General features: G+C 43.1%; 1 protein-coding gene across 1 annotated transcript in view; it reads right to left on the bottom strand.

Moving 5' to 3' along the window:
• Positions 1 to 18,996, bottom strand: part of UTRN (utrophin) — a 528,745-nt gene that overhangs the window by 472,544 nt on the left and 37,205 nt on the right. The window contains exon 2 of the mRNA XM_077813162.1: positions 16,398 to 16,459. Within this exon, the coding sequence (XP_077669288.1) occupies positions 16,398 to 16,459 (62 nt within the window). The remainder of the gene's footprint in view (positions 1 to 16,397; positions 16,460 to 18,996) is intronic.

Below are 18,996 nucleotides of genomic sequence, written 5' to 3'. Positions count from 1 at the left end.
GGAGCGTGGGACTTGTGATGAAAGACATCACCACACTGAAGAGATGAGCTCAGAAGTTACAAGTGGTGGGGTCATTCCAGACTCCTAGAAAGTCCTCCCCAGTGAAAGTAAATATTTCTAACACACTGCCTGGACCTCTGGGCACAGGCTGGGGTGTGACTGTTGGCAGTAGGGATGTGCTCTGTGGGTTTTGCTTGTGCAACTGACTCAAGATATTTAGGGCCAAATCCTGATACAAAGTCTTCCCTGGGGGTAATAACCTGTTACCATGATTAGGCTCCCAGAGTATACTGTGATTTGGACACAGTATAGCTGGGGTGGCCAAACTGTGGCTCGCAAGCCACATGCAGCTCTTTTAACATTAAAGCGTAGGTCACAGAGCCCCCAACAGCTCCCCTCCCCCATCTCCACCTACCAGACTCTGGGTGGAGCTCAGGACCTCAGTCTTGCAGCAGGGTGGTGGAGTAGGGGCTTCTGCCCATCAGGGAGAGGAATCTTGGGGCTTCTACCCAATGGGGAGCACCTGCTGAAGCCCCGAGCCCCAGCAGACACGCCCCATCGCTCAAATTTTTGAAGATTGTCATATGCAGCTCAGAGGTCAGTAAGCAGGGCTGGCTGTAGGGAGTGCGGGGCCAGATTGGAATACCTGCTTGTACTCACCCAGTGGCGCTCCAGGTCTTCGGCGGCACTTTGGCAGCCGGTCCTTCACTCGCTCCGGGTCTTCGGCGGCACTGAAGGACCAGTCGCCGAGGTGCCGCCTAAGACCCGGAGCAAGTGAAGGACCCACCACCAAAGTGCCGCTGAAGACCCAGAGCGCCACCGCGTGAGTAAAACTTAAAAAGGTGCCAGCGTGGGGCCTGATTCTGGGGCACAGGCCTAAAGCTGGCCCTGTCTAAGTTTGGCCACCCCAGCAATATAGCCCGCTCAAATCCATGCAGGGCTCAAAGACCCGAGAGGGGAAATGGCTACGCGGGAGGGCAGGGAAAGGGAGGGTGTATTAGGGAAAAGCCAGAACTCTCTATAGGCCAACCCAAAGCGCATTCAAGGGATTATCATCATCAAATTACTTGTATTGTCTCCTTGCGAGAGGCAGGGTCTGGCAGGGGAGTGAGGTGAGCGGAAGGTGGGTGGGGAGGGACACAGCAAGCCAGCAGCGGGCAGGGGGGTGAGGTGGGATGTGGGGACAGGGGGCCCCAGGAGAGCAGGAGCTGGGCCGACGGTGTCCCAGTGTGTCCCGATATTTTTCTGTTGCAATCCGGTCACCCTAAATTACATTGGCCCTAAATCCTCCTGACAATTGTGACTTTACAAACACATTTTTACTCTTTTTCATTGTTCTCTCTTCTTATTACTGAGTGAAAGACACACACACACGGGAAACTAACAGAATGGCTGTACAAGTGGAAAGATTAAATTGACCGTACACAGGAGTGCTGTTAGAGGCACAAAGTCACATACAGAAAAAATAAAGATTTTTCCTCTGATCTCTCATTATGTAATACATATAATAATAGCAAGTAGATGCATATCACTTTAAGTCAATAATGTCCTTTTAAACGGTAGACACTATTAAAACAGCAAAAATTATTGAAGGAACAGTGCAGGTGCATGAGAGGGAGAAAAAAGGATTTATATATTGGACTCAATTTTCAATGTTGGGTGCCCAACTTGAGACACCTAAAGGAGCCTGATTTTTAAAGGGTAAGCACTCAGCAATTCTGAAAACCTGGTTTCTTTAAGGAGTCAGTTTAAGCATCCAAAAATTGAGGCAATCAAAAACACTAATGAAATTTGAAAATTCAGGCCGTACGCTGAAAACATTTAACTGACAAAAGGAAAGGAGTACTTGTGGCACCAATTTATTTGAGCCTTTAAGGTGCCACAAGTACTCCTTTCCTTTTTGCGAATACAGACTAACACGGCTGCTACTCTGAAACCTGTCATTTAACTGATACACATTTCCCCTTCTCATGTTATATCTCTGAACCATTCAGGTTCTCTCTGTTGACTGAAATAAGACACATACAAAACCAATCTAGAATATGACCTAGTGAGAAGCCCCATTGATTACATCTATCCCATCAGATATCTCTACCAGGTTCATCACTACTGCAGTGGAACATCTTAAAACATTTACTCTGCTCTAGATCAGAGACCAAAAAACCAACCTAGATATTTCTTTTTTCCCTACTTTAATGAACAAGAACGGACTTTTTTTTCATCTTAACTGTACTATAATAATTTCATGTCAAAGCCACCTTACTCCCACTCCCTCAGGCTGCAAGTTTGATGCTGTGCCTCCTTGTAGCTCTCCCCAGAATTTCACCCCATGGCTTCTAAACTTGATCGGATACTCAACGGGCCAGTGAGTGTGACGGAAGCGCTGAAGGATGTGCTCTGAATGAAGTGTGCTGTTCAGCAGACAAGTTGCTGGCTAAACTCTTCACCAGGTGGCGTTTACTTTACAGTCACTAGCTGCATTTTAAGATACAGCATGTTGGTCAAGCCTGGAGGTCATAAATGCATAGATTACTGAGACTCATTTTATCTCTGACAAGATAGGCCAAAGTCTCTTGGAAAGCTGGAGGTCATTTTGAGTGCTGTTGCTCTCTGGGTATCTAAAATTCAGGAGGATTTTTTTCTAGGCTACAACCACTTGGACAATGATGGTTCAGACACGCTCTCTTGAAGGAGATGTTTTATTGGCTGATTTTTAAAAAGTGTTTCCCTTTATGCACAAGCACCATTGCCATCTTGCCTGAGATTAGGCATCGATTTTTCATCCAGGAGTTGATCTCAGTCAGGTGCTGCAACAGTAATAACAGATACCCAGCTATCTTTTTCCGGCATTTCAAAACACTCATTGCTTATGGAGCTCTCTCATTTGGACAGTTCTTCAAAGCTTCGTTCTTTCCCTGTATTCTTCAACATCTATCTAAAAACCAGCAAAGGTGCTGCTGCCTACCGTAAACACCCTGGGTACTATTCATCAATTAGGAGCAGAACCAACACGCTGTGTTTACTCCTGCCAGATTTCTGAGCAGAACCTCACAGTAGCCAGAATTAAGCGCTACAGAGAAACAGAGCAGAACAAGGATGGAAGTTTGCCAGTTAATCATATGAAGACGTGCCACTCATATTGTTTTGAGCCATATGACATGTAACCAGGTTATCTGAGAACACATGTAGCTTAAGACAGCTTTCAACTAGTTTCTCAATTACCTTCTTAGAACTGACTGACTGGATACAAGTCAGTAATTGCAAGGTCAGTTACCTCAAGCTTCAGTTTCATGCATACCAGTGAGACTGTTCCGTGTTTAGAGGAGGGAAGTAGGCAGCAGTCTTTGAAAGAAGCCCCCTCTCTCACTCTGTGAGCAGCAAGCCCAGATGCTCTTGGCCATCATTCACCAACCAGAGCGGATGTGGGTCAGTGTCACAGACAGAGAATCAAATTTCCTTCAGTGTATCTAGGATTACCTGTTGTGCAAATGGGTTGAATTTTGTAAAGGAGGGTGTAGCACCATTAGATCAGTGTGGAGCTATGCTAAGTGTTCCTCCTCCCTGAAATTTATATGATATAAAGTAAGATCTGGCCCACTGAAAGTTAAGTCGTCTTATACTACTAACAACTCTCAGATAATCCACTTACATACATAAGCTTCTGCTGCTAGCTTGCAAATCTGTGCAGTTTTATTAGAGCAAATGACTTCCTGTATTTTTCAATTAAACATCCTTAAGTTTCCATTTATTACTAATAGAGAAATATTTCAAATTCAATTATGATGAAATAAGAGGGTTCACAAATTCTCATTAAGAAATTTCCTTTTTCTAGGTTGTTGCTTAGTTTATTTTATGTTACAGGGACTGTGCAATTTATTTTGTTTTTACAACCTCAACTGTTTGCACTCTGTGTTTTACTTGTAATGTATTTTAGTTTATAAACAAAATCAACTCACAATCATAAAATCTGTAAACAAAAGCCATTATTATAAGTAGTGCCTGGTTACTTTTAGCAGAGTTTCTTGTAGCAGAGAATTTAACATGCTCTCCTTTCTCATTAAATGAATTGAGGATAGCTTGTAATAAAAGTATTTTAGTAACAATGTGTCAACATGGGGGGTAAAACGGCCTGCAGAAATCCAGCCTCTGTTAAAATCCTCTGCTTACAGAAACATTAGCAAGAAGAGCAGCAACAGAATAAGAGAGTCATGATCCCTGTCAGCTTCATACTGATGCACCTTAGGGGGCACCAGGGAAAAGGCATGTACTGGAAAAGCGAAGGTATAATTCTCCACCAGCTGTGTGGTGAGACTCAACAGGTTCCAGTGTTTAAAGCAGTGCTGGCAAGAACTATAATAAAGTATTAGGTCATCCACAGCCTCCTGAAAACCAGTCATTTAGCCATATTTTCCCAGATAGCCTAAATTATATTGTGAAAAGGTTGGGGATTTTTTAACCTGCAAAATTGTCCAGTTTGTGCACCCTATAAGATGCTAAGTAGTTAAGTCAAAATTGGGACATTCCCATATAAAATTATGGCCATGTGTCAACTCTAGTCTTGCAGGCATGGAGGTTAAACCAGGGGAAGAGATCAATGTAGTTAAATTAAGTAACTAGAACACAAACTATTTATTATGTTTTAATTTAATTTTTTTCCCCAAAGAGATTATGCTAATGACCTTTGCAATTTAGTTACACTCCTCAATAATATAGGCACCAAATAAAAAGCAAAGATAACTTGATCATGCCCAGTGCCAAATCATGAGTCCAGTACATGGGAACTTGATGTGGGAAACAGTTCAGAAAGTGAAAAGGTCATTGTACAACGTACACGATTGCGTCAACAAATAAAATCTGTTATAGCTTCCCAATTTCTAAGTTTAGACCACAACTTGAAAATATTTCTGTAAATAAAGATGTGAAAAAACTTCTTTCGTATATCTGGAGGACTAATAGAAAGGAGGACAACAGGGCCCAACATACACGAACACAAACAGAATACATTTTTCAGGCCCCAATTTCGCAAAGTACGTGTGCATGTGATTCATTTAAGCATATGCTTAAGTCTTATTCTCTTTAAAAGGACATAAGCCCATGCTTAAGTCCCCTGTTAAATATACTTAAGCCCTTTGTGGTCTTCTGTCTTCTGGTCTTCTTACCAAAAAGCAACTAATAGAATTAAACATTAATGCTGATGTGTTTTAAAAAATAAAAACAATCAAATAACCAATTAAGTCTCCAGAAGACAGGTGAAGAGCAAGAAGATTCATCATTGAGCTATAGTGCAAAGTTTAATTAAACAAAGATGACAGATATAGGTTAAAGTATTTGTAGAACTGAAATAGAATCATAGAATATCAGGGTTGGAAGGGACCCCTGAAGGTCATCTAGTCCAACCCCCTGCTTGAAGCAGGACCAATTCCCAGTTAAATCATCCCAGCCAGGGCTTTGTCAAGCCTGACCTTAAAAACCTCTAAGGAAGGAGATTCTACCACCTCCCTAGGTAACGCATTCCAGTGTTTCACCACCCTCTTAGGAAAAACTTTTTCACTAATATCCAATCTAAACCTCCCCCACTGCAACTTGAGACCATTACTCCTTGTTCTGTCATCTGCTACCATTGAGAACAGTCTACAGCCATCCTCTTTGGAACCCCCTTTCAGGTAGCTGAAAGCAGCTATCAAATCCCCCCTCATTCTTCTCTTCTGCAGGCTAAACAATCCCAGCTCCCTCAGCCTCTCCTCATAAGTCATGTGTTCTAGACCCCTAATCATTTTTGTTGCCCTTCGCTGGACTCTCTCCAATTTATCCACATCCTTCTTGTAGTATGGGGCCCAAAACTGGACACAGTTCTCCAGATGAGGCCTCCCCAATGTCCAATAGAGGGGAACGATCACGTCCCTCGATCTGCTCGCTATGCCCCTACTTATACATCCCAAAATGCCATTGGCCTTCTTGGCAACAAGGGCACACTGCTGACTCATATCCAGCTTCTCGTCCACTGTCACCCCTAGGTCCTTTTCCGCAGAACTGCTGCCTAGCCATTCGGTCCCTAGTCTGTAGCGGTGCATTGGATTCTTCCGTCCTAAGTGCAGGACCCTGCACTTATCCTTATTGAACCTCATCAGATTTCTTTTGGCCCAATCCTCCAATTTGTCTAGGTCCTTCTGTATCCTATCCCTCCCCTCCAGCGTATCTACCACTCCTCCCAGTTTAGTATCATCCACAAATTTGCTGAGAGTGCAATCCACACCATCCTCCAGATCATTTATGAAGATATTGAACAAAACCGGCCCCAGACCGACCCTTGGGGCACTCCACTTGATACCGGCTGCCAACTAGACATGGAGCCATTGATCACTACCCGTTGAGCCCGACAATCTAGCCAGCTTTCTACCCACCTTATAGTGCATTCATCCAGCCCATACTTCCTTAACTTGCTGACAAGAATACTGTGGGAGACCGTGTCAAAAGCTTTGCTAAAGTCAAGAAACAATACATCCACTGCTTTCCCTTCATCCACAGAACCAGTAATCTCATCATAAAAGGCAATTAGATTAGTCAGGCATGACCTTCCCTTGGTGAATCCATGCTGACTGTTCCTGATCACTTTCCTCTCATGCAAGTGCTTCAGGATTGATTCTTTGAGGACCTGCTCCATGATTTTTCCAGGGACTGAGGTGAGGCTGACTGGCCTGTAGTTCCCAGGATCCTCCTTCTTCCCTTTTTTAAAGATTGGCACTACATTAGCCTTTTTCCAGTCATCCGGGACTTCCCCCGTTCGCCACAAGTTTTCAAAGATAATGGCCAATGACTCTGCAATCACAGCCGCCAATTCCTTCAGCACTCTTGGATGCAACTCGTCCGGCCCCATGGACTTGTGCACGTCCAGCTTTTCTAAATAGTCCCTAACCACCTCTATCTCCACAGAGGGCTGGCCATCTCTTCCACATTTTGTGATGCCCAGCGCAGCAGTCTGGGAGCTGACCTTGTTAGTGAAAACAGAGGCAAAAAAAGCATTGAGTACATTAGCTTTTTCCACATCCTCTGTCACTAGGTTGCCTCCCTCATTCAGTAAGGGGCCCACACTTTCCTTGGCTTTCTTCTTGTTGCCAACATATCTGAAGAAACCCTTCTTGTTACTCTTAACATCTCTCGCTAGCTGCAGCTCCAGGTGCGATCTGGCCCTCCTGATATCATTCCTACATGCCCAAGCAAATAGGGAGGTTACTTACTGTAACTGGAGGTTCTACAAGATGTGTGATCCCTATCTGTATTTCACAGAGGGTTACGCATGCGCACCATGCATCCGGAGCTGGAGAAGTTGAAAATAGCGTCAGTTGGTCCGCGTATGCACACTGGCTCACCTCATGCCTCAGTCCGAGGGAATAAAGGGTGGGGAGGACCAACCACCTCTCCACAGTTCCTTCTGTACCGTGATTCAGGTCAGATCCAAAGTGGAGAGGAAAGAAGGCAGGTAGTGGAATACAGGTAAGGATCACACATTTCAGAAAACCTCCAGTTACCTCCCCTTCCTCTTTGAGTGATGTTCCCTATTGTATTCCACTGACAAGCAGTACCTAAGTAGGAAGAGGGTGCGAGGATACAGATCGGGGTGACCAAACCGAGGCTTGCAAGCCGCATGCAACTCTTCTACACTCAAAATGCAGTTTGCGGAGCCCCCTACACCACCACTCCATTCTTCACCTACCAGACTGAGGTGGCAGGAGCTCAGGGCTTCTGCCCTGAAGCAGGATAGTCGGGCTAGGGGCTTCTGCCCTGCAGGGAAGAGGGTCTTGGGGCTTCAACCCTGGAGGAAGCAGATTTCCTGGGATGCGGGCTTCAGCAGGAGTGGGGCTAAAGCCCCCAGCCCTGGCTGACACGCCCAGCTCTTGAACTATTGAAGATTATCATATGTGGCTTAGAGCATCAGTAAGTTTGGCCACCCCAATATAGATGCTAAGGCTGAGTGGAGTATCACCACCCCAAAGGAGGCATCAGCAGAAGAGTCCTGCCCCAGGGCATAGTGTCTTGAAAACGTACGAACGGAGTGCCATGTCCATGCCATGCTACTTTACAGATGTCCAGGAGGGGGACCTCCTGAAGAGATTCCATAGTTGTTGCTTGCACTCTGGTGGAATGAGCTCTTACCCCATTGAGGGATAGAGGGGAGGGAAAGTTCAATAGCTGATAGAGTAGAATGAAACCCGAGATCCATTTGGAGATTCTCTGGGTAGAGATGCCGTGCCCTCTCACTCTTTCCACTACAGTGATGAATACTCTCAGGGATTTTTTTAATTGGTTTTGTTCTCTGCAGGTAAAGGCCAAGAAGGCCTGCCGAACATTGAGGGAATGGAGTCTTCATTTCTCTCCTGAATCATGTGGTTTTGAGAAGAACACTAAACTATTAAAACAGCTAAAACTATTTACAAACTAGATTATTCTTATTTTGTAGAGCAAAGCCGAACCTGTGGACATTAAAGGTTCCAACCCAAACTATGCAGCAGTGAGACGGAACTGGAGAGGCAGTCAGTCCACCCTGCCCTTCATCCCCTTGGACAGAGACATGAGGTGAGCTACGGCGCACACGCAGACCAACGGACACTTTTCAAATTCTCCATCTCTGGACTCATGGTGCACCTGCATAATTCTGAGCGGAATACAGAAGATAAAGATACCGCCACTGTACTCTCAGAACATAAGAAACACTATTGACAGTATGTTGAAAAGAAAAAAAAAAGCAAACAAAATATGGAAGCAAACTTCAGATCTAACAAGCAGGTAAGAAACATGTTGCAACAGAAAATCCATGATTTATCTGGTCACCTGCGAATATACTGAGCCTGGTCCCACTGAAAATGATAAAAGATATTATTAATTCTTGCTCATTTTTCTCGCCTGGGTTCATGCATGCATGCTACAGACAAAGATCCTTCCTTTCTTCATCCTCTTGAACTGGATTTTTAAAGAGTAAGTTTTGAATGTCTATTCTTTTGATTTTTTTCCCTTAACTAGGTAAGAACATTTCAGTTCAAAATTAAACATAATAAAATCACACTGAATGGGCAGACTATTACTTTCATTTCTAGCTCCTAACTTAGAGGCAAACTAATTGATTCATATTACTTTTATACCAAATGCCATTTATCCTCACACAACATATTAAAATTAAAAATGAGGATATGTTTGCATATCAAGATTACTTTACCAAAAAAAAAAAAAAAAATCAGATTAGAGCACTATTCTGAGCTCTGGTAAGAAGTAAGTAGAAGTAGTAGAAGAAATAAGAACAGGCCCAAACACTGAACCTGAATGTTTTCAAAGGTTTAGATCAGTTCAGATAAATACAGTTTATGCCAATACAAGAAATGTTCGGTCCCCAAACTGATGCTGATATTCCACCAATCTGCTAGGCTCTAGCTATCTTGCTGAGCCAGGTTACATCTTTCAGGGTAAATGGAATGCAATTTAGCAAAGGAGAATCTAGATGAATTTTGAAAAATGTCTCCTACTGCAAAAGTAACAATAATTAGGTTAAGGAATACTCTACCAAGGAAATGAAAGACGTTTCTTCTCTTGAGCCACTCAAAAATTAAACTGGAGAAAGTACTACAGATATCTTGGATTGTATTTCCTTGGACAGACAAGACAACTTAACAGATCATTATGACCTCTATTTTTGCAGGATCCATACACTGCACATTCCATAATCTCCCTGAATCAGACACACATAATCCTTTTTGCAATGTCTCTGGCCTGGAGAATCCCCAAATCATGTGAAATTGTAGACAACAGCAGGCCCAGGCAACATAATTACAGATTTATCAGACTTGCCAAGACACTGCAGTGCATTTGGCAAAATGTCAAAAAGGTAAGGGGCCCAGCGTTTGTTGTGTGCTAAAACAAACCTTAGATTGGAAGAGAGAAAACCAAAAAGCAGTAATGCTGAAAGAGACCTAAAAGTAACAGCAGAAAGAAGATTTCACGTGACTTTTCAGTCACAAAACAAAATTAATGTCTGATAAGTATGGCAGAAAACATACACAAGGGAATAATCTTACAAAACAGGGATCTAAACCGTCCCTCTCTAATAACTTCAATTCAGAAAAGTACTTTAGCATATAAACAGCTCTTTAGGAGAGGGACTATATTTGTGTATGTTTTTTCAGTCTTTAAGACAACTGGACCAGGAACCTGATTGGGGCATATGGGTGTTATCAACGATTACTATTTTTATGTATTTGTATTAACGTTATTATAGGCAGAGCTGATAGCACCACCTATTACAGCTGCCCACTACTTCCAACTGTAAGAATATGGGGTTTCAGTTACTTATAACTTAGCCAAACTTTGACCATTTGAGCTGAATTTTTCCATGACAGGTGTCGCCTCAGGTTGAATATTTCTGCCATTTCTGAAAACAAGACTAGGGAAAATGTGCATCATCCATGTTAAACAATTCTGGAAACATTCTCTTGTAGAAGCTCTAACACCCCCTGCTTTGGAGCAGGAACTTGAAATTTGCCAAGATGACTACCTTTGCATCCGGGATGTGTCTTTTGCTATACATGTGAAAATCCATCCCCCTTCCCTGCCTACAGGGTTCAGACCCAGGGCCTTGATCTGTTGCAAGATCGCTCAAAGGCCCGCACCTGACATAAGGAGTTCCCTCCACATCAGCATTCCACCTAGGCACCTGAGGAGGCGACAGATGGCAGAAAGGCGTGGGGGGCTCCCTCAGGCCTCCTTCATAATGGACTCTGTGAGGGGGACAGCACCAACCCCCACTGTTGCCAGAGCTTGCTCAGCCAGCTCCACGCACTACACTTTCTCAGGGCGTGCAGAAGCAGCCCTATCGGCAGTCACCCTAGATGCCTTTTAGAGGCGGTCTAGTTCGAGGAGGGGGAGATGCTGGGCCCACAACTTGCTGAGGCTTTCCCCCTGGTAACCTGTACGCAGTCCTCCATGGTGTTGGGGGCTGGCCAGTGGCGTTGGGTCCAGGGAGTAAGGGCAATGGGATCAGGACTTGGGGAGAGAGGGGGTGAGAAGATGGGCAACGGAGAAAGGGGTGTTCTTCCCCAGAGATAGGCCCCAGACATTGCAGCAACCTCCTCTTGCATAGACACCCCCGATGGCTTTTATCAGCAGCAGGGTCTGTCCACTCGGCTGGGTTCAGTGATGGGACCATCCCTGGCATCCAAGTGAGACTGTCAGCTGGTGCTGGTGGAGGAGGGGGAACTTGACAGGTAGGATCACCAGTGGAGGCAAGGCCAGCATCCCTCGAGACGTTCCCCAAAGCCCAGCAGGGGGAACACTGAGCCTTTCCCTGATGAGAAGTGGGCCCAACAGGGCATTCTAGTTGGGAACGAGGAAGGATGTTCCAAACTCCCCACACACTGCCGCCAGCAACTGAATGGGGACTTGCCAGCAGAAAAGAAGCCATGCCTCCTGGTCAGGGTGGGGAAGAGGAGGCAGCGGCAGCAGTAGTGGGTGCAGGGACCACAGCAGATCGCACTGGGGCAGCAGACGGAACCACAGCCACCTGCGTGTAGGCCCTGGGTGCTGAGGAGCCAATGCCCCTAGAGCTGGTGGATGGATGGCAGGGGGACAGGGAGCCGCAACCGATGGTGTGGCTGCCGCCACGGAAGGAGCTTTTTGGGCGGGGATCTTGCCCTTTTTCCTGCCATGGCCCTTTCCGACAGCTATGGGGGCCCCCTTGATGGCAACGGTAGTTTTGGCAGTACTGTCCCTTCTTCTGCCTGCTGGTATCAGCAGCGGCGCTAGTGGTGGTTGCCACAGGGGCAGTTAGGGGAGAAAACCTAGGTGGGGCAACAACAATGGTTAGGGGTCCCCATCCCTCAGTCCCCCACCCCACACAAGGCAAAGCTGCTAGAGAGAAGGACTCGCATATAGCCTGCTCAGAGTCCACCTTCAAAGTCAGATGATGGGAACAGCCAACCAGGGGATGGAAAGAAATGATCAAGGGAAGCGTGGGGGGTAGGGAAAATAGAGGCTGACCGCTCCTCCGCACTAGCTTACATAGGATGCGGGGGGGCCACAAACAAAACAGGAAGGGTTAACACAAAATAAAGGAAGGAGGGCTTGGAGCATAATAGGCAGTGCGTGGGGAAGCACCAGCTCCTTCAGGTGAGGGGCACCAGTGAATGGGGGATCAAATGAAACAGGAGGTGGACCACAAGAGCAGAAAGTGCACAAGTGCATGGGGCAAACAGGGCCAGGCAGGGCAGAAGACAAAATAGTAAGCGGAAGGGGTCTGGGTAGGGGACAAACAACAAAAAGTGTGGCTTGGGTGGGGTAAGGAAGGCAGTTAAACAACAACGTGGGCCCAGGAGGGCCAGGCAAAGAGAAAGCAAAGAGGGAAACTGGCACAACAGGGGAGGTAGGCAAACAAACAGCAAAAAGCAGGAAAGACCAGGCAGGGCAGGAGAATTATATAGCAAACAGCGAAGGGGCATAGGGGTCAGGTAACAAGCAAGTCCCCACATAAAATGGGGAGGGAGGAGCTGCAGAGAGGAGGGGAACCACATGCGACAACAGGAGCAGCAAGCTGCAGGGGAGACAGACCATGTGAGATAGGGGGCTCCAAACCATGAGTGTTGAGCACTTACAGCTGCAACTGAAGTTTATGGGAGTTGGGCTTTGAATGTATAAAGTGCTATAAGTACTATGAAAAATCAGGTACTACGGGTCTCAAGTTGGGAACCCCAAACTTTTGACCTAATATCTGAGTTTTCCCATCTATGAAATGGGGATAATATCTCACACACACCCCGCATCTCACAGGGACATAGTGAAAATAAACTTAATATGTGTGAAGCACTCACATGCTAATGGATGCCAGAGAAAAACCCATGAGGATTATTAATAATTTAGTCTTCAGAGCAGGGTTTCAATAGGGTACAGTAAACAACAACTGGGGCCACACACTGAACAAAATATTGAATAGCTGCTCATTAATTGAACACCACAAACTGAAGTGAGCTCCTTGTTAAACCCAGGCGCCCTGATTAGCCTGCCTTAATTGAGTCTAGCAGCTTCTTGATTGGCTGCAGGTGTTCTAATCAGCCTGTCTGCCTTAATTGTTTCCAGAATGTTCCTGATTGTTCTGGAACTATTCCTGTTATCTTACCCAGGGAAAAAGGATCTACTTAACCTAGGGCGAATATATCTGCCTTCTATCACTCTCCTGTAGCCATCTGGCCCAACCCCACATAACACAGAGGGGAGGGGGAATTAGATGTGGCATAGGTAACCTTAATTCTGGCATTTCCTAATTTTTGAGTGCTTGACTTTGCAACCCTAATAATGTTCTTTTAATGTAGTTTTTTCGTATGTTAATTATAAGCATAGATTAAATTAGAGGTGACAGAGGGAGAAGGGGTAAGGACAGGATAGGAAGTAACAATTGTTCGAAGAGCACACATTTGAAGGATAAACATTTACACCCGAGTATAACTATGAGTAGCAGTATGCAATTAAAAAAGAAACGTTTTCCAGATATTCACTCTAAACCTTCCTGACAATTGGTTACATTATTTTGTGGAATAGTCTCTTTTGGAAATTGGCAGAAGTCCTATAACCTGTCTCTTAACAGTAAATTGGACAACACAATAGAAAATGAATATTAAGGGACAAATTCCCCTGGCTTAGTTGTGTTGGTTTGTAGCTTTCCAGCATTTTTGCAATTTATAATTGTTTCCATATTTAGCTTTTATGTTGAGTACATATTAATAAGATGGGGTATTTTTCTGCCCATTTTTCTTACAATACCTGTAAGTGTACAATTTTTAAAGTATATAGATTTTTAGAATTAGCTGGATCATCTTCTGATGGTGCCAGCTTCATAGACTTGCTGAAGTCATATGAAGCTGGGTATACTACAGCTTTCAGTAGTTTGAGGCTTAGCAGAGTAAATTAACTTCCTTCTTTACCACTTAAACTATTTTAAACTAACTCTGTTTTATAAAAAAATTGATGTGCAATTGGGGTGTAATTAAACTGCCAGTGTAATTCTTGGAGTGATGGACGAGACAAAAGAACGACATTGTTCTATACTGTACAGAAGTTTTTTAAACTACTTCCAATTGGTTTAATTAAAGTTCAAGCAATTTATAAAGTGCATGAAACTGAAGTGGCTATGAAATGGCAATATTTTCTATTTCTCTGTACATTAAATTGTTTTATACAGCAAGTACAGCATAAACTATTTTCCACTCATTTATACATTCAAATGAAGGGTACTTACAGTACAATTAATGTTCAAGTTCCTAGAGCCTGAAGTTAGAAATTCTTTAAGCAATTTCTCAGTTTTATATCCATTTATATTTTCTGTGACAAACTACATAAACCTACCCAATTTCTCTCATCTTCACATTTCTCTATCGTGAGAGATGTCCCAATTAATCCAACTGTGATTTACAAAAATTACATTTTAAGCAGCCAAAATGATTTCATAAATACAATATTTTGATGAGACTGCTTTCAACTACTAAGTATTCCTGTCTCATTTCCTTAGGTTCTTAAAAATATAAGCTAGGCTAATATATTATCTTTCTACCTACACCTTTTATCATGTTCATCACCACAGTATCCAAGTGCATTAGTCTTCCTAAACTAGTGCCCTGCCTGTGCAAAGTAGCCATACCCAGTGCTTGAGCTGAACGTGAAAAAAAAAAATCAGAAGTGCATCATACAGGTGATCACTTTATGCCCTAGAGTACAAATCTTCTAACCATTAACTTAGCTTGCATAACTTCATGTGTTATTAATGGGTCATGAAATTGCCCAGATTTTTCTAAATCCAGCCATAGTATTAGACTACTTCCTGTGAAAGAGAATCCCACAGGTAGAATGTGTGTCACGTGAAGTGCCATTTCTTTTTATTTATTTATATATATATATATATACACACACACACACACATACATATATACACATACATACACACACACACACCAGCCCTTAATTTCATTGCTTGACATTTTAAGTTACATTTGCCCATGTCACATCAAAAATTATACCTTGAGATTGAATAAATAGAAAACACTTGTCCTTTCACTTGAATTGTGATATGCTAATGAAATAACATTGTCAATTTTTCTGTTTACATACTGATTGGGGCCCAAAATAGGGAGAAAAATATCACCATGCTTCAAATTTTTCTCATCTTGTTTTTGCTTTTTCCCTTTGTTCACTAAGCAGCATTGAGAAGGTGGTGTCCGGCATGTTCAACTTACACTCTTCTCCCCAAACTAAAACACTGGCCAAGATTATCTTGGCTAAAAGCTAAGAATCTCAGCTATCAGCCAAAATGAACCTTCAGACCAAAATGAATAAAATCATACCAACCTTGCATTTAAATGATATACTGTAATTTGGAGAGTCGAGGGGAGGGTAATCAAACCTCTACATTCTGCAGACCAAGCTACAGCTTTGAGAAGTCTATGATATTATCATTTCCCACAACATTGTCACAAAGGTTTTTAAATTTGTCTCCTCGTACTCATCTTCAAACACTGGACTTCACATGCATGTACCTTTCCACACTAGTTGTCCTATTTTCAGTAGCCTTTCTGGCCAAGAAAGAGATGTTCTTTACCTGAGGCCAACCTGGATTCCTCTTTTCATGCTATTAACTAGGCAATAATCCCATGGCCATTGTGTTTACTGAAGATGGAACCTTGTCCATAATCAGCAGAGTGACATAAAGCAAGGTTTAAAATAGCTACTTTTCTTCCCTGTGAGATGTTACAACTTCCTTTCCCATCCCAAAATAAGAAGCAATGTCCTCAGTAGGTTTTAAGTCACAGGAAAGTTAGAGTGTGAAAGCAAAGGAGTGTGCAAAAATGAGTGAACAATTATCCACCAATTCATAACCAAGACTCAAACTGGAAGCACCTTGTGGACGAGTGGAAGTTCACTGACTATTTTGTATGAGTAGAAATGACTCAGCATCTATATAGTGGAGACTAGTTTTTATAATCCACACTAATGCACTCAGGATATTGTATGCAGAGTTAAACTATGAACCGAACAGACACTGCCATGCAGAAAACTGTAGTTCTTAACACCTGTATGTATATAATTGTCTCTCACAAACTAACAAGAGTATATTGGTGCAATACTTTTGAGGGGATACAGTGTGTTTAGTTGAGGGGGAGGGGGGGAGAGAGAAGGAGACATTACCAATATTTTACTTAAAACATATATTCTGCCATTATACATTTTACTATGTTTTTCAGAGACAGTTCTTCAAAATTTTGAGCCAAGTACATTTAGTAACTGCTAAAAGCCCTGAAACAAAACATGGCATCTAGAACTGAAATTTATTTGATTTTTGGAATTTTTGAATTGGAATTTTTGAAAATTATTTCTACCTTGGAAAAGCGAGCATTTATCCATTTTGTAAAGGTCTTCTTCTGTACATCATTGTGTTCATCTAGAGAGAAAAGAGGGGAGGGGGAAAGAATGAGTGAACATTTATTCTTTAAATTCCTCAAATAAGAATACCTCAATCTTGGGGTGTCAGAGATAGCATTTCAAAATAAACAATTCCAGCCTCACTGTGAAGAACTTGCTGGCTACTTTGCAGATAGAATTGCTCAGATTCAGACCAAACCTCCTGCATCCAGGGTAGAGGGCAATGTCATGACTGCAAGACAGCAACTGTGGAATCTATTGTGTTCAAGTTACAACCAGTGACAGTTTATTTCTGGAAGTGGTGGGGGCACTCTGGGCCTCTACATATGCATTTAACATTCAACTACCTGAAAGGAGGTTCCAAAGAGGATAGATCTAGACTGTTCTCAGTGGTAGCAGATGACAGGACAAGGAGTAATGGTCTCAAGTTGCAGTGGGGGAGATTTAGGTTGGATATTAGGAAAAACTTTTTCACTAGGAGGGTGGTGAAACACTGGAACGCGTTACCTAGGGAGGTGGTGGAATCTCCTTCCTTAGAAGTTTTTAAGGTCAGGCTTGACGAAGCCCTGGCTGGGATGATTTAATTGAGGATCGGTCCTGCTTTGAGCAGGGGGTTGGACTAGATGACCTCCTGAGGTCCCTTCCAACCCTGATATTCTATGATTCACATCCCTCCTGGCTGCTAACCACCAAGTGAGACAGTGGGCTCTTTGCTGGTGGAGCCTGTCAGCACCTTGATACCTGATAGCGTGTTACCAAGGAGGCATTGGTGAGGCCCTTACTCTATTATTAAACTCTTGGTGCTGCTAATCTCATTGATCTCCTAGTTTGGGGAAATGCTAATAGAGAAGGCTATGGCAATATTCACAGTATTCAGACTTCCTTAACCCTAGGCCTGGATTAGAACCTGTGTGGGTGATATTGGATGATCCCCTCTTGGCAATCGAATAGGCAATTCACCCACACTGATTTTTAACTCTGTCAGTTGCTTTCGATATAGCCGATCATGGAGGTGCTATTGTATTGACAAGGTTTCAGGCCTTAAACGAAAGCAGATGGACCTCTGAAGTGGTTCACTCCTTTTAATATGGAAGGACCCAGGTGGTCATTATGAACTATTGTACACCCAGCCCAAGAACCCCTCAGAATAGAGGACAGCATGATTCTACTCTATCCATTTCCTGTTCAACATGCATATGAAGCTGGTGGTATACTGTCTGCAACATCCGTTGAAGTGAGCTGTAGCTCACGAAAGCTTATGCTCAAATAAATTGGTTAGTCTTTAAGGTGCCACTAGTACTCCTTTTCTTTTTGCCTGCAATAAGTAGACGATACCATCTGGAACAAATGCAGTGGAACAAATGATCCAATATCTATTGGATAAGACATGGACAGGAACCTATGGAAATCATGAAAGTGCCCCAAACCACGATCTTGTACATGTTTTCTTCCTTGAAATTGATTAAATGTATTTGTAACATTCATTCCATGCAAACTCCATGAAATTCAATCCTTTACTGTTGTGGATTTTTCTTAAAAAAAAAAAAAACCACGTGATTTGCACAGGGCCCTCGTCGTGGGTGAGGACTAGCAGCTAAAACTTAATCCAGACAAGACAGAAATAAGGTTGTTGGGTAGGAGAAAATAAACCAGAAGAATTTGTAAAAATTACATCATCCTTCATTAGTTATGAAACAAGCTTGCAATTTAGGGATATTATGAGATTTAAAACTACCACAGGATGACTAGGTTGAAACCAGGTTAAAGATATGTTAAAGATATGTCAGAGTACTTTTTTACCATCTGCCTTGTCGTTAGAGTCACCTTGTGTTTCAGATTCAGACTTTTTACACTTATCTATGTCTTTGTCACCACAAGTTCAGACTAAACACATTACTTTGAGCTACACGTTGAGCCTATTCAGAAGATTAAATTCATCCAAAGCATAGCAGCCTTTTAAATATAACAGTCTCACACTGGACACAGAACCCTGATGATGCAAAAACTGCACTGGCTGACTATCAGCATCTGAATGGAGTTGAAGGTGTTGGTTTTGATCCATTAAAGCCTTAAATGTTTGGGGACCCAATTACTTAAAACACCATGCCACACTGCAACAGTTCTGGTTAATACAGCCATTTGAAATGGCACTCCCAGGACATTACAGAGAAGAGGGAGCTGCCAGCCTGGCATTCTTCACCAGGGTCCCTTGACTCGAACACCTTTGCCCTATGATCCTCGAGGGCTCAGACATACTGACAAAGCTTATCTATTTTTTCAGACATTTGCTAAGAGGACAGAATAAGGGTTGGACGAGGGTATTTATTAGTATGACATAATTAAGTTTGGGGGCCGGAACTGATAGCGACTGTATGGGTTTAAGCATTTCGTATTAACTTTGGGAATTAATATGAATGGAAAGCCTTGTAGGGGAGCCCAGATTATCATCCCAGTGTTTAACACAAAAATAAATAGATAAATAATAGATGAAATGAAGACTGAAATACTGAGCATTATTCGCTAGTCTCCATCCCCCTACCAAGACCCCATCGATAT

This window comes from Eretmochelys imbricata, chromosome 3 (genome assembly GCF_965152235.1).
Source record: "Eretmochelys imbricata isolate rEreImb1 chromosome 3, rEreImb1.hap1, whole genome shotgun sequence".
Taxonomy (NCBI): Eukaryota; Metazoa; Chordata; order Testudines; family Cheloniidae; genus Eretmochelys; species Eretmochelys imbricata.
Note: the sequence above shows the minus strand (reverse complement) of the source record. Positions and strands in the feature narration are given on the sequence as shown.